The 15,491-nt window shown below is 45.6% G+C and overlaps 2 protein-coding genes across 2 annotated transcripts in view; both read right to left on the reverse strand.

Moving 5' to 3' along the window:
* Positions 1-158: 158 nt before the first annotated feature.
* Positions 159-9,998, reverse strand: LOC149436786 (uncharacterized). The gene is made up of 5 exons (XM_089661471.1): positions 9,976-9,998; positions 8,406-8,505; positions 7,295-7,372; positions 7,196-7,228; positions 159-7,129 (listed from the first exon to the last, which is right to left on the reverse strand). Exons 1-5 carry the CDS (start codon positions 9,996-9,998, stop codon positions 5,999-6,001), a joined length of 1,365 nt encoding a protein of 454 aa, XP_089517597.1. The 3' UTR covers positions 159-5,998.
* PITPNC1 (phosphatidylinositol transfer protein cytoplasmic 1) overlaps positions 159-15,491 on the reverse strand; it is a 164,435-nt gene continuing 149,102 nt past the window's right edge. Inside the window, exon 9 of the mRNA XM_089661463.1 lies at positions 159-10,415. Within this exon, the coding sequence (XP_089517589.1) occupies positions 10,114-10,415 (302 nt within the window). The 3' untranslated portion in view covers positions 159-10,113. The remainder of the gene's footprint in view (positions 10,416-15,491) is intronic.

Genomic DNA, 15,491 nt, shown 5'->3' on the forward strand with positions numbered 1-15,491 from the left:
CTAGTGTGGTGATCTCTATCTCCGACATTTTATATTTTCATTCTAAAACTTGACTTCTAAAATGAAAATCTCTCTGGGAGACGCATGCACCTCCGCATCTCTCATGCATACTAACAACAGAAAACAAGAGACAAGAAAAGAGTCAGGAAATGCTTGAAAAGTGTTTTGGGAAGTTTATTTACAATCAGACGTAAGAAGATCCTATGAGTGATCCAGGGGAAACACAAAACAGAAATGAAACAACACGGGATGGATTACCGTGCTCAATGTCCACGAGATTTAACCCCATGCTCCCCGTAAAAAGTCCCATCACCTAAAAAGCGGCCATTTCATGACCTTAACTAAGGTGGAATCTCAGGTCTGCTCTCAGAATGGTCGCTTCAGCTTTGATTAGGTAACAGGTTCTCTTTATCTTGGTCCAGGCGAAAGAGACAATAATACATCGTCAACAAAAGAAGAAAAAACTAAACCTCAGAGAGAGGAACATGTAAACAAGATGGAAGATTTTCTGTCTCCCAGTATTGTACTGGTTAAATCAAGTGTTAGTGATGGCCAATGATAGCAATATTGATTGGTGCTCTGAGGAAGGGGCTGTCCTAGACTCCTGGCTGAATGGTGATGTCACCGAGAATGCAGCCTATCCATTCACTAGAGAGCGCTGACATCACTGAGAATGCAGCCTATCCATTCACTAGAGAGCGGTGATGTCACCGAGAATGCAGCCTATCCATTCACTAGAGAGCGGTGACATCACTGAGAATGCAGCCTATCCATTCACTAGAGAGCGGTGATGTCACCGAGAACGCAGCCTATCCATTCACTAAAGAGCGATGACATCACTGAGAACACTGCCTATCCATTCACTAGAGAAAGGTGACATCACTGAGAATGCAGCCTATCCGTTCACTAGAGAGTGGTGACATCACTGAGAACACAGCCTATCCATTCACTAGAGAGCAGTGACTTCACAGAGAACGCAGCCTATCCATTCACTAGAGAGCAGTGACATCACTGAGAACGCAGCCTATCCATTCACTAGAGAGCAGTGACATCACTGAGAATGCAGCCTATCCATTCACTAGAGAGTGGTGGCAGCACAGAGAACACAGCCTATTAATTCATTAGAGAGCGATGACATCACTGAGAACACTGCCTATCCATTCACTAGAGAGCAGTGACATCACCGAGAACACAGCCTATCCATTCATTAGGGAGCGATGACATCACTGAGAACACTGCCTATCCATTCACTAGAGAGCGGTGACATCACCGAGAACGGAACCTATCCATTCACTAGAGAGCAGTGACATCACCGAGAATGCAGCCTATCCATTCGCTAGAGAGCAGTGACATCACCGAAAACACAGCCTATCCATTCATTAGAGAGCGATGACATCACTGAGAACACTGCCTATCGATTCACTAGAGAGTGGTGACATCACAGAGAACGCAGCCTATATATTCACTAGAGAGCGGTGACATCACTGAGAACACTGCCTATCCATTCACTAGAGAGCGGTGACATCACCGAGAACACAGCTTATCCGTTCACTAGAGAGTGATGACATCACTGAGAACACTGCCTATCCATTCACTAGAGAGCGGTGACATCACATAGAATGGAATCTAATGACTGGGAATACTGACATTATTGTCTGGAGTTTTCATGTAAACGATAATCAGAATATTCATGTAAAAGTAAAGTCTATTTGTATTTATTTTGTCTAATCCCATCCACCAATGACTAGCCTAGAATTTCTTTCTCTGTTGTTCATCCAATCTCCTTCCGAAAACCAAAATAAACCAAAACCTGCAAACTGGAAGATACAGAATGTCTCATGGTTCTGTCATCCACTCCCTCAGATGATTATCTATGAATGTTCCAATACCTAGAGTCCACCAACCGCTCATGTTTTCCCACCCAGACAATCGCGTATGAAGGGCAGTTGGTGACACACTCACATCCTGTGACACCAAAGCCATCCCTGTGTATATGGCCTTGTACCAAGACTAGATATGCCTTCGATGGAAGGATACACATTGATGCTGCTTACCTGGCTGAACCATTTCCAGCAGCTTGCAGTCCTAAAATAATCATTGCTCCAGATTAACCTCTTGGCGCCGGCACCTCCCGGCCCTTTAAGAATTTCAGAAGCCGTGAGGCAGGACTGGGTTTTAGGGTCATGTGACCGCCGTGATTCGCCATCAGGGAGGTCACATGATCGGATAAGGTCCTGATTGAAAGGGGAGATCAGGACCTTTCCGGAAGTAGTGGACATATGTGCTGGAAGCGTGCACTGTCAGCACATATGCGGCCACTCGGCGTCAAGGCCCAGGCGCCGAGAGGCATATTTGCGTGCAATCGGCATCAAGGGGTCAAAGACTTTGATTTACTAATTATAACTTAAGCCCTTGACGCCTCTACCTCCCAGCCCTTTAAGGAGTTTGTGACGCTGGGAGGTCAGTTTTAGGGTCATGTGACCTCTGCGACTGGCTGATCGGAAAGCTCCCGAATGCAGGTAGTGATTGGGACCTTTCCGTGAGGAACCAATAAATGTGCCAGCAGCACTCCAGGCGCACACTCTCGGCAATCCTTTGTTTACTTTGTGGTACGCACATATGCGCCTCCTCGGCACAAAGACCCAGCCGTTGAGAGGCCGCATATTGTGTGTGCTCAGTGTCCACAGGTTAAAGAGTAACTCCACTTTTGATGAGGAAAAACACCCCCATCTAGCAGATTCCGACCTTTTGCTGCTCTGAAGAAATATCCGATTCCACACGTCTTGTGCTGACTGATTCTGAACGGGAGGGTCTGGTTCATTATAATCACCTGGTGTACCTTCAGTGTTCTGATGAGAAAGCTGCAGGGTCTGCATCCCTTTTACATTTGGGGAGTACCTAACATGCGTATAGCAGGGGATGCCTAAAACATGACTTGTATCCTAGTGCAGAAAATCAGTGAGCCGATCGCACAAGCAGGAAATGACATTTTTGGAGGCGTGTCATACACCTCCATGTTGTCCTACTGCACTGAATTTTACAGAAAATATCAGATGTAGATCGAATAGGAATTTTAATAAAAATAAAGGACAACAAGGCTCGTGCAGCTACGCTACATTAAAAAAAAAATTGCTATATTTTAGTTCTCATACAAGTGGAGTTACCCTTTAAGGGTTAGTGCAACGAAGTAAAAAAAACAATCCAATCACATGCAGGGGAATTCCTAAATACGACGACTCCGCCTTCACGTAACCGGATGCTGAAAGTGAGCACAGGTCCAATTCCTGTTAGTAAATCAGAGGAGGCCGGAGGGTGGTGTGTGAGGAAGGCATCCTCTGTAGCCTGCGCACTGCTCATCCAATCAGGACAGCAGATGATGGAGCATGGGCAGAAGGGATGTCTGAAGGTATCTGCAATGGTCTTGGCAGACATCAGACCCGGATCCATGAACTGACTTGAGGTCTCATGACACCCCGGGCACACCGGGTGCGACTTGCGATGCCATGTAACTTGCAAATCACATGCCAAATCGCACCCCATTGTCCGAAATTACAGCGGTCATATCGGTAGGATTCCAACTTGGTCGGAGCCGCACTGATTTCTAAAGTAGTGCATGCGCTACCTAAGCTGCGACTTGCAGATGTCTGTGTTTTGCAAGCTGCAGATGTGTTGCAAGTCGCACCTCAAGTTGGAATACCGACTATCTGGATCCGACCATCCGAGGGGTAATAGTGAGGACCTCATGACAAGGTATATAATGGCGTCTTTGTACACTCCAGTGATTGGCCCGGATATATTAATAGTACGCGTTCTCTTTCAGCAGTGTGCGTATTATTTAGAGATGAATCCCGCCAGTAATATAGAATCCCGGTAATTGGATTGGTGGATCCATTCAGAAGAACATTTTGTTTTGCAGCCAACTTGGAAATTGAGGTTTGCTTTCATTGGACGGGATTCCTCCCGAGAATGGAGAGGGCTCATTTTTCTTATCACCGTTCTGCAGAATATTTTCCATTCTGCAAAGTGATTTCCGAGCTCCGGACCTCCCTGCACCTTTAATTGGATCCCGCTGAATGATGTGCTGGGAAAAAAGCCGAATTTATTACAATTCTCAGCAGTGAGGATTGCAAGAAATTCAGAATGTCTTCTTCCCTCCAAACCGAGGGGACAGTGACATCTACACAGCAGCTTCAAGTAGAAGAGTTCAGATCAACGACGTACATCCCAGGTGCATCGAAACACAGTGTGCCCAGTCTTACAGACAGCAGCCACACCCTGAGTAGAAAAGCCCGTCCCCTGCCAGCATGGCATGGGAGAAGGACCCTTGCTGTCTGCATGAAAGCAGTTTGTCTCTCTGCACAAGTCCGACATGCTCCCTGCTGAACATCAGCAAGAGGTGAGTGCTGATAGCAGAGCTACAGATCGGGAAGGTGCATGTCAGACCTCTGCAGAGAGACCACTGCTTCCACAGAGAACAATGCTCCTTCTCTGCAGCATGCTGTGTTGCCTTTATCTTTTATGATACTTTTCAGTAAAGCAGGGAAGCAGGAAACCCCTGTAGTATATTAACCCCTTTATGACCGCCCGACACATACACTATATTGGCCGCCTGCCTTTCCACGCACATGACCTTTAATGGCCTCCCAATCTTAGTCCGTATGGTTCAATATTGAGATAGCCCCGCCCTTTCCACACACATGACCTTTAATGGCCCCCCAGTCTTAGTCCGTAGGGTTCAATATTGAGTTGGCCCCGCCCTTTCCACACACATGACCTCTAATGGCCCCCCCAGTCTTAGTCCGTAGGGTTCAATATTGAGATGGCCCCGCCCTTTGCAGCTATAACAGCTTCAACTCTTCTGGGAAGGCCGTCCACAAGGTTTAGGAGGGTGTCTATGGGAAGGTTGGACCATTCTTCCAGAAGCACATTTGTCAGGTCAGGCACTGATGTCGGGGGAGGAGGCCTGGCTCACAGTCTCCGCTCTAATTCATCCCAAAGGTGTTCTATGGGGTTGAGGTCAGGACTCTGTGCAGGACAGTCAAGTTCCTCCACCCCAAACTGGCTCCTCCATGTCTTTATGGACCTTGCTTTGTGAACTGGTGGGCAGTCATGTTGGAACAGGAAGGGGCCATCCCCAAACTCCTCCCACAAAGTTGGGAGCATGAAATTGTCCAAAATGTCGCCTTAAGAGTTCCCTTCACTGGAACTAGGAGGCCAAGCCCACCCCCTGAAAAGCAACCCCACACCATAATCCCCCCTCCACCAAACTTTACACTTGGCACAATGCAGTCAGGCAAGTACTGCTCTCCTTGCCACTGCCAAACCCAGACACGTCCATCGGATTGCCAGAGAAGCTGGACTGGTCACTCCAGAGAACACGTCTCCTCTGCTCTAGAGTCCAGTGGCGGCGTGCTTTACACCATGGCCTCCAACGCTTTGCATTGCACTTGGTGATGGAAGGCTTGGATGCAGCTGCTCGGCCATGGAAACCCATTCCATGAAGCTCTCTACGCACTGTTGTTGGGCTCATCTGAAGGCCACACCAAGTTTGGAGGTCTTTAGCTATTGACTCTGCAGTCAGTTGGCGACTTCTGCGCACTGTGCGCTTCAGCATGCGCTGACCCCGCCCTGTCATGTGACGTGGCCTACCACTTGGTGGCTGAGTGGCTGTTGTTCCCAGTGGCTTCCACTTTGTTATAATCCCACTAACAGTTGAGCGTGGAATATTTAGTAGCCAGGAAATATCACGGATGGACTTATTGCCCAGGTGGCCACCTATCACGGGACCACGCTTGGAGTCACTGAGCTCCTAAGAGCGACCCATTCTTTCACCAATGTTTGTAGAAGCAGTCTGCATGCCTAGGGGCTTGATTGTATACACCTGTAGCCATGGAGGGGATTGGAACACCTGAATCACATGATATGGAGGGGATTGGAACACCTGAATATCATGATATGGAGGGGATTGGAACACCTGAATCACATGATATGGAGGGGATTAGAACTCCTGAATCACATGATATGGAGGGGATTGGAACACCTGAATCACATGATATGGAGGGGATTGGAACACCTGAATCCAATGATTGGGAGGGGATTGGAACACCTGAATCACATGATATGGAGGGGATTGGAACACCTGAATCCAATGATTGGGAGGGGATTGGAACACCAGAATCCAATGATTGGGAGGGGATTGGAACACCTGAATCCAATGATTGGGAGGGGATTGGAACACCTGAATATAATGATTGGGAGGGGATTGGAACACCAGAATCCAATGATTGGGAGGGGATTGGAACACCTGAATCCAATGATTGGGAGGGGATTGGAACACCTGAATATCATGATATGGAGGGGATTGGAACACCTGAATCACATGATATGGAGGGGATTGGAACTCCTGAATCACATGATATGGAGGGGATTGGAACACCTGAATCACATGATATGGAGGGGATTGGAACACCTGAATCCAATGATTGGGAGGGGATTGGAACACCTGAATCACATGATATGGAGGGGATTGGAACACCTGAATCCAATGATTGGGAGGGGATTGGAACACCTGAATCCAATGATTGGGAGGGGATTGGAACACCTGAATCCAATGATTGGGAGGGGATTGGAACACCTGAATATAATGATTGGGAGGGGATTGGAACACCTGAATCCAATGATTGGGAGGGGATTGGAACACCAGAATCCAATGATTGGGAGGGGATTGGAACACCTGAATCCAATGATATGGAGGGGATTGGAACACCTGAATCCAATGATTGGGAGGGGATTGGAACACCTGAATCCAATGATTGGGAGGGGATTGGAACACCTGAATCCAATGATTGGGAGGGGATTGGAACACCTGAATCCAATGATTGGGAGGGGATTGGAACACCTGAATATAATGATTGGGAGGGGATTGGAACACCAGAATCCAATGATTGGGAGGGGATTGGAACACCTGAATCCAATGATTGGGAGGGGATTGGAACACCTGAATCCAATGATTGGGAGGGGATTGGAACACCTGAATCCAATGATTGGGAGGGGATTGGAACACCTGAATATAATGATTGGGAGGGGATTGGAACACCTGAATCCAATGATTGGGAGGGGATTGGAACACCTGAATCACATGATATGGAGGGGATTGGAACACCTGAATCACATGATATGGAGGGGATTGGAACACCAGAATCCAATGATTGGGAGGGGATTGGAACACCTGAATCCAATGATTGGGAGGGGATTGGAACACCTGAATATAATGATTGGGAGGGGATTGGAACACCAGAATCCAATGATTGGGAGGGCGGGGACAATACTTTTGGCAATATAGTGTATTTATGACATAACGCGCATACAGACTCTACTCAGGATGTGGTTGCTTTCTTTCTAAACAAAGCCAAATGTAAGGTTTTTGCATAGCCTTTGTTTTGATCTCACCAAAATGTGATTAAAACTGAGAAGTTAATTTAGAAGCAGATTATTGTTTTATTTACAAGTTTAATTGGGACACCCAAAAAGCAGGTAAGTCAGTTACTTAGACAAAAGCTACAAAGTGTACAAGTCCTTAAAGTGGTTGTAAACGCTTTCATATACCCAGTGAAGTAACTGGTCTCACGTGATACACTGAGATGAAACAAATCCTCCTACATAAGTTGTACCGGTTTAGCTGCAGTATTCCCTCCTCTACAGCCATTCAAAGTGCAACATTTACACAGCTTGTCTGAGCTTTCAGAAAGCAGGGGAGAGGGAGCTGAAGTTACACTCTGCAGAGCTCAGTGAGAACTGATTGGAGGGAAGAGACACACCTCCTTCTCAGAGCTCGCAGGAATAAAGCTGAGGCTGTCAATCTCAGGCTGTGTGCTCGGGCTCCTCCCGTCACCATTTATCTCTTGGTGTCGGGAAAACTTGTCAGAAGTGATTCATGCTGATAGCAGAGGAAGGAGGCAGCAGACAGAAATGACACTTAGTGCTCTGGACTGAGACAAGCACACACTATAGAGCACGGGTGTGAAACTGGCAGCCCTCCAGATGTTGCCAAACTACAAGTCCCATGAGGCATGGACTGAGACAACTAGTAGAGGGATATGCTTTGTTCATTTTTCATGTCTGAGGTTTACAACCACTTTAAGTGTTTGTGGATTGTCAAAGCAGAGAAACGATTGAGGGAAAAGGGGAAAATACTGAAAAGGAGTTTGCCTAATTAATCAGCTACTGTTTTGGATCATTCCATTTATTGGGTATATCCAATATCCATCTAAAAAAAAATGGCCCATGACATTTCCAGCATTTGGACATACGGCCGTACTAATAACATTGGCAGACTGGTATTCTACATCCTACATGACCATCCACTCGGCACTGAACAATCCTCTGTACATTAAGTAACAAATTACATTGTGATTATCTTGTTCAGAACAGAGGTTGGGGTTCCCCAGAGGTTGGGGTTCCCCAGTCTCAGCCTCCAGTTTCTGCTCTTCGAAATGTTTCATAAACCTTAATAACAAAAATAGATCATCGCAAAACAATCTGCAAATTTGTAGAAAAGCATATTTTGTAATGATTTTTTTTTTTTTTCGCATGCAACGAAATGCTTTTCAGCTGCTAGTCAATTTAGTAAGAGACAAATTGAGTTCAGCGTAATGAAAGTAACACAACGACAGGTAGCAGTACATCGCACCAATAGGACATGAATATAAAAGAAGCAACACTGTTATATTCCCATATACAGAACATAGGACGCCGGGGAAAAAAAGAACAATATAAAAACATTTACCGTACAATAAAAATACAAAACTCTTTATTCTTCTTGCAGAGGAAGGCTTCCTGGGGCCAAAGTTACCACCTCCAATGTATTGTCTTCTTTGCAGTTCCGTCTGTGGCAGGTAGATGTGGACAACCACGGATAATCCCGCTACGTGGATTTTAAAAAAAATACGACGAATGTCTGTCCTCATCTAAATATCAATACGCTCTTCACAGGATATGTTGAAGCATACTCTGATTTCTCACTATTTTATGATTAAGAAAATAATAATGACGGAGTCCGCCCCATGAATGAACCGCTTCATGCTTCCCACAATCCATTACTCTAACGCGTATGTACAAAGGATGCCTTATCACATTACTAACAAAGTTCGCTGTCGCCTTCTTGTGCTAGCAGCAGCAGCCTGCCCTCATGCTACATCGGTACAGATTAATGTGCTTACCCGTTAAACTAGATATAGAGGATCTCTAAAACATGCATCCCCGGCAGAAAGCCCCGCCCCCGAGGAGCCAGAGAGCATCAAACCAGTCCCATGACCTTAAATGGTCACCTGTAATAAGCTGGATATTGAATGGCTTCTCTTCCAGAACACGGATGTGACAGAAAAGGGATTAAAAATGCTTCGGCTCATAGGACACAAGCAGATGTTAAAAATTAAATGGTAAAGTCCTTCTTGAGTTATCTCCATTTTTGTTGCACCAGCGTTCTCTATACATCTAAATGTCACTGGAATAACACTTGTCACCGCGTGGTCATATTTATTGGACGATTGTCTTTTCTCTCTTTTTCCGTTGAGTTCTGGAAAACAGGTGACAACGGATCACAAAGCTGAGTTCTACAGAGCCGAAATGCAAAAGATACGCAAGTTTTCTTCTATTCTGTACTGTTCATGTGCAAAGACGGCTTTCCCGTATCTGTAAATTCTGGACCTATCAACAAAAAGACTCGACAAGAAACTGAATTCATCTGGTAGACTTGGAAATATTTACATAAGATAGGCTAAACGGGGTTAAAGCTTTACATTATGGATTGTCGTGTTATTGTACAACTACCCGTCTAAAACAAAGATGGCTGACACCATTAAACAAGCTCTTCTTGTTATCGCTAGAGGCCACTGTCACCATCGAGCAGCAGAGGAGATTGTATGTAAGCGGTAACAGGGAGCAATGATATGGGAAGCACTGAATCGAACAGCTTACGGCCATAAGGAGTCTACAGGCATGGCTTCGAAATGCATCAGCCTATGGTTATGTTGTTGAAAATGGGTTGTAAAACCCCTTTGCGTCTGGAGGTGGTGGGGGGTGGGGTAGGCGGGGGGTCCTGCTCTCGACTCAAAGTTATTCCGGATTCGGAAGAGATGGCTTATTAGATGTAAACATGCTTTGTGCGTTAAGGGCTGGGTCGGGAAGCGTTAAGGTTTCCGGTGCAGATTTCTTCCGTGGGCGGTCTTTAGGGACGGTCAGGAACTCCGGAGCTTCGGTGGTCAGTGGGGTGGAAGGAGCACTGGAGGGTCCACTGCGGGCAATAGAAGGCAGTGTAATGTCAGTGATGGAAATGGCGGGTGGGAAAATCCCAATTTTCTTGTTAGTGGCTTCCTGAGTGGTCCTTTCATACTCTCGTACTTCGTCCATCGTCATGTCTGTGGGCAGGGAGGAAAAATGAACACGTTACATGTATGGAACATGAACAGGAACTTCTCATGATTGGTCAAAGCTGTCTGAGAAGCAGAATATACAACATCCACTGATTCGGGTGCCTGGAACTAGTGACAAAAAACAGCTCCTTCCATGGGAAGACTAAAAACTCCTTATCCAGCAAGTATGAGCAAACATGACAAGCCTCCTTTAAGGTTTTATAACTTATACAGAGACCTCTCCTGAAGTTTTTCTCGCTTGTACCCCAAATTTCTGGGTCAAATGAGGGTCAGAGTATTCAAATCACTGCTTAGCTGGAGAAAAAAAATAACATAACAAAAGGATTCTGAGTAAAACCAATTAGTTAACTAATACCATAAGGAAGTGTTTGGCTTGATATGCACTTGGAGTATCCCTGTCCTCAATATAAACCTCAGAGAATGGCCACACAAAGGAAAACGGCACACAATGGAGTTGTTGCCCTTGGAAGCCAATCTGAATTCTTGATTCATGTGTTCATAAATTGAAATGTAAAACCTGATTGCTTTCTTTTGGCAATAACTATATTTTGTATTCTTGTTTTCTTTTCTTTGGTTTGTATAAATCAGCCGCCTAAGTGTTGTATGACTCTATAGAGGGAAACCCAAGATATCTCTCCAGACATGGTCCAAAATGAGACTTTACCGTAACACATGAATTATACCTCAGTAGCTCACTCCAGTTCTCTCTGACTCCATCCAAAGTTGCAAGCATTATGAGATAATGGGTGAGGGATTCTGGAAAGGCCCAGCATGCAGCCATATTGGTTGCCATTACTTTCTTAGTCAATAGAGAGGTTGGGACTTTAGTCATGTTAGTGACATTAAACGTGATGGTCCTTATGCATGAAGTCTTATGACACTATGGGAGGTCTTAGGAAAATAAGGATCTTCACCAGCACACCTCAGTATTGTGTTAATTTTGTCATTTATTCACATAAGGCAACAGACATCAAAAGTCAACATTTTGCAGGATCCCTTTTTCAAGGCATTATGGGAGGTCGTGACACAGACTAAGAAGAACCATGTGTCATACAGTAGGCCAAACACATTTGTGCTCCCTTGCAGCAGCTGGAGTAGCCTTTTTCAACCTTACCAACATGGAGAAACCCTTTAAATAACGTTCTGGTCTCAGGGAACCCCTGCTAATAGTTACTTATATCTACATCTCATGATACAATAGTGTGGTGGTCAATGGGAAGAATGTCCCTTACATTGGTGATCAATTGGAAGAATGCCCCTTACATTGGTGATCAGTGGGAAGAATGTCCCTTACATTGGTGATCAATTGGAAGAATGCCCCTTACATTGGTGATCAGTGGGAAGAATGTCCCTTACATTGGTGATCAATTGGAAGAATGCCCCTTACATTGGTGGTCAGTGGGAAGAATGTCCCTTACATTGGTGGTCAGTGGGAAGAATGTCCCTTACATTGGTGATCAGTGGGAAGAATGTCCCTTACATTGGAGGTCAGTGGGAAGAATGTCCCTTACATTGGGGGGTCAGTGGGAAGTATGTCCCTTACATTGGTGGTCAGTGGGAAGAATACCCCTTACATTGGGGGTCAGTGGGAAGAATACCCCTTACATTGGGGGTCAGTGGGAAGAATGTCCCTTACATTGGGGGTCAGTGGGAAGAATATCCCTTACATTGGGGGTCAGTGGGAAGAATGTCCCTTACATTGGGGGTCAGTGGGAAGAATGTCCCTTACATTGGTGATCAGTGGGAAGAATGTCCCTTACATTGGTGATCAGTGGGAGGAATGTCCCTTACATTGGGGGTCAGTGAGAAGAATGTCCCTTACATTGGTGGTCAGTGGGAAGAATGTCCCTTACATTGGTGGTCAGTGGGAAGAATGTCCCTTACATTGGGGGTCAGTGGGAAGAATGTCCCTTACATTGGGGGTCAGTGGGAAGAATGTCCCTTACATTGGTGGTCAGTGGGAAGAATGTCCCTTACATTGGAGGTCAGTGGGAAGAATGTCCCTTACATTGGGGCTCAGTGGGAAGAATGTCCCTTACATTGGTGATCAGTGGGAAGAATGCCCCTTATATTGTGGATCAGTGGGAAGAATGTCCCTTACATTGGTGGTCAGTGGGAAGAATGCCCCTTACATTGGGGGTCAGTGGGAAGAATGTCCCTTACATTGGGGGTCAGTGGGAAGAATGTCCCTTACATTGGGGGTCAGTGGGAAGAATGTCCCTTACATTGGGGGTCAGTGGGAAGAATGTCCCTTACATTGGGGGTCAGTGGGAAGAATGTCCCTTACATTGGGGGTCAGTGGGAAGAATGTCCCTTACATTGGTGGTCAGTGGGAAGAATGTCCCTTACATTGGAGGTCAGTGGGAAGAATGTCCCTTACATTGGTGGTCAGTGGGAAGAATGTCCCTTACATTGGAGGTCAGTGGGAAGAATGTCCCTTACATTGGGGGTCAGTGGGAAGAATGTCCCTTACATTGGGGGTCAGTGGGAAGAATGTCCCTTACATTGGGGGTCAGTGGGAAGAATGCCCCTTATATTGGGGGTCAGTGGGAAGAATGTCCCTTTCATTGGTGGTCAGTGGGAAGAATAACCCTTACATTGGGGGGTCAGTGGGAAGAATATCCCTTACATTGTTGATCAGTGGGAAGAATGCCCCTTACATTGGTGGTCAGTGGGAAGAATGCCCCTGATATTGGGGGTCAGTGGGAAGAATGTCCCTTCATTGGTGGTCAGTGGGAAGAATGCCCCTTACATTGGAAGTCAGTGGGAAGAATGTCCCTTACATTGGGGGTCAGTGGGAAGAATGTCCCTTACATTGGGGGTCAGTGGGAAGAATGTCCCTTACATTGGTGGTCAGTGGGAAGAATGTCCCTTACATTGGGGGTCAGTGGAAAGAATGTCCCTTACATTGGTGGTCAGTGGGAAGAATGTCCCTTACATTGGGGGTCAGTGGGAAGACTGTCCCTTACATTGGGGGTCAATGGGAAGAATGTCCCTTACATTGGTGGTCAGTGGGAAGAGTGTCCCTTACATTGGGGGTCAGTGGGAAGAATGTCCCTTGCATTGCGGGTCAGTGGGAAGAATGTCCCTTACATTGAGGGTCAGTGGGAAGAATGCTCCTTACATTTGTGATCGTTGGGAAGAATTACCCCCTTACAGATAGCTACAAAGCTCTATGTTGTCAGTGGGAACTTTCTGAAAGGCAGAAATTGCCCATTGCTTAAGGAACCCCTATAAATCTTTCTGAGGAACCCTGGCCGAGAAACCCTGAGCTAGAGGATGAAGCTGCATTGAGCCTCATACATAGTGGGTGTTTTTGATACCCTGGTATTAAAAAGACCAAAAGCCGGTACTCCATGGCTTACTCAGAAACAGTACTGAAAGCACAGCAAGCAGGGATGGGGGGCATCTGCCCCCTGAGCCAGTCCTAATAGGATATGTTGGGCTGGTGGCCCTGAATGGGGATGCCTTACCACATCATGGGTGCAGAAAAACTGATGGAAACTGACACGCAGATTTCACTTACAGAGCTATCAGTTTTCATGCTCATTCAATGAGTTTTATACATGTTCCAGATTCAGCAGTGTTGTGAACAAGGCACATAGATTTCGTTGTGACCTTGCAGAACGTGTGCAGAAAAGCTGGTGTCTCTGCATCATGGTGTGAACGAGTCCTAAGACACATATCAGTGCAGGACCCACATTCAGTGTTTGGTGTTGAAAAGCTACCTGTTCCCCATTTAGACCTATGAACACAGCATATGCTAGAGAGAAATTTTCCAGCACCGACTTTCTTTGCAGTTCTGAGATATTATGACCGAATGCCCATCACCACAACACAAGCCACTGTAGGAAGATGTGGGAGTGTGTAACAATAAACCACATCTTTTAAGCACAGCCACCTGTCACCAATCACTGTGGTACCATGCATGGTATACTTTAGACCACAGAAATCGAAAAGACTAGTTGGTTGTCCCAAAGGACCCCAGTAGTTTGAAAGCTGTAGCCCATGTACAAGGCATTACTATAAAGACGATGAATTGTTAGACTGGGACAATTTGTCTGTTTTGAAGGCTGGCTGGTAAGTGTGCTGAGAAATTTATGTTTGTTTGTACTGTGCTTTGCCCTTCCAAGTGCACCTTACTGCAAAGGCTAGTTATAGGTTGGGGTGGTTGCCACATCTTTGTACAGTTGGTTGAATTTGATGGGGGAACTTAATGGATGCCTTCAGCTGCCATTGTGGTTTTTCTGTGCGTCCTGTGCGTCCCTGGGCCTTTAAGATGCAAACCTGCCCTTTATCTTTCAACTGCTATATGTGCTCTAACTTGGAGACTCTCAAAACTAGTTAGGACCACAGTATATGAGGAGCCTTGACTTAGGCCCTGCAGCTTACACATATATTTGCAAACTAAACCCTCTGTTATTAACAAATTATTAGACAGAGTCAATTTGTTATTTTTGAAGGTTAGCTGGTAAGTGTGCGGGAACATTTTTGTTTGTGTTCTGAAGTCCATCCCTTGATCCAAGTATTTCACACCTTTCCAATTCTGGTGACTTGGCAAAACCTTGCCTCTTTCCTCTGGTGAGATGCAGGAGCTGGAGGACCCCATTCCAGCACCACATATGAGTGGTGGATGTATAGGACGTGCCATCACTATGTACAACCACGAGGAACTTTAGCCCATATACAGGGTGGAAAATAATTATTTGCTCCCCTGCAGATTTTGTAAGTTTGCCCACTTACAAAGAAATTAAGGATCTATAATTTTATCATATGTGTATATTAAATGATGAGACAGAATATCAACCAAAAATCCAGAAAAATACACGATACAAATGTTATAAATGGAGTTGCAGTTCAGTGAGTAAAATAAGTATTTGATCCCCAAGAAAAATATGACTTAATAATTGATGGAGAAACCCAGAGGTGAGACCTTCTTGTAGTTGGTTACCAGGTTTGCAGATATCTCAGGAGGAATTTTGGTCCACTCTTCTTTGCAGATCTTCTCTAAATCCTTATGGTTTCTTGGCTGTTGCTTGGCAACTTTAAGTTTCAGCGTCC

Source organism: Staurois parvus, unplaced genomic scaffold (assembly GCF_062004578.1).
Source record: "Staurois parvus isolate SC_StPar_1 unplaced genomic scaffold, SC_StPar_1.0 ptg001344l, whole genome shotgun sequence".
Lineage (NCBI taxonomy): Eukaryota > Metazoa > Chordata > Amphibia > Anura > Ranidae > Staurois > Staurois parvus.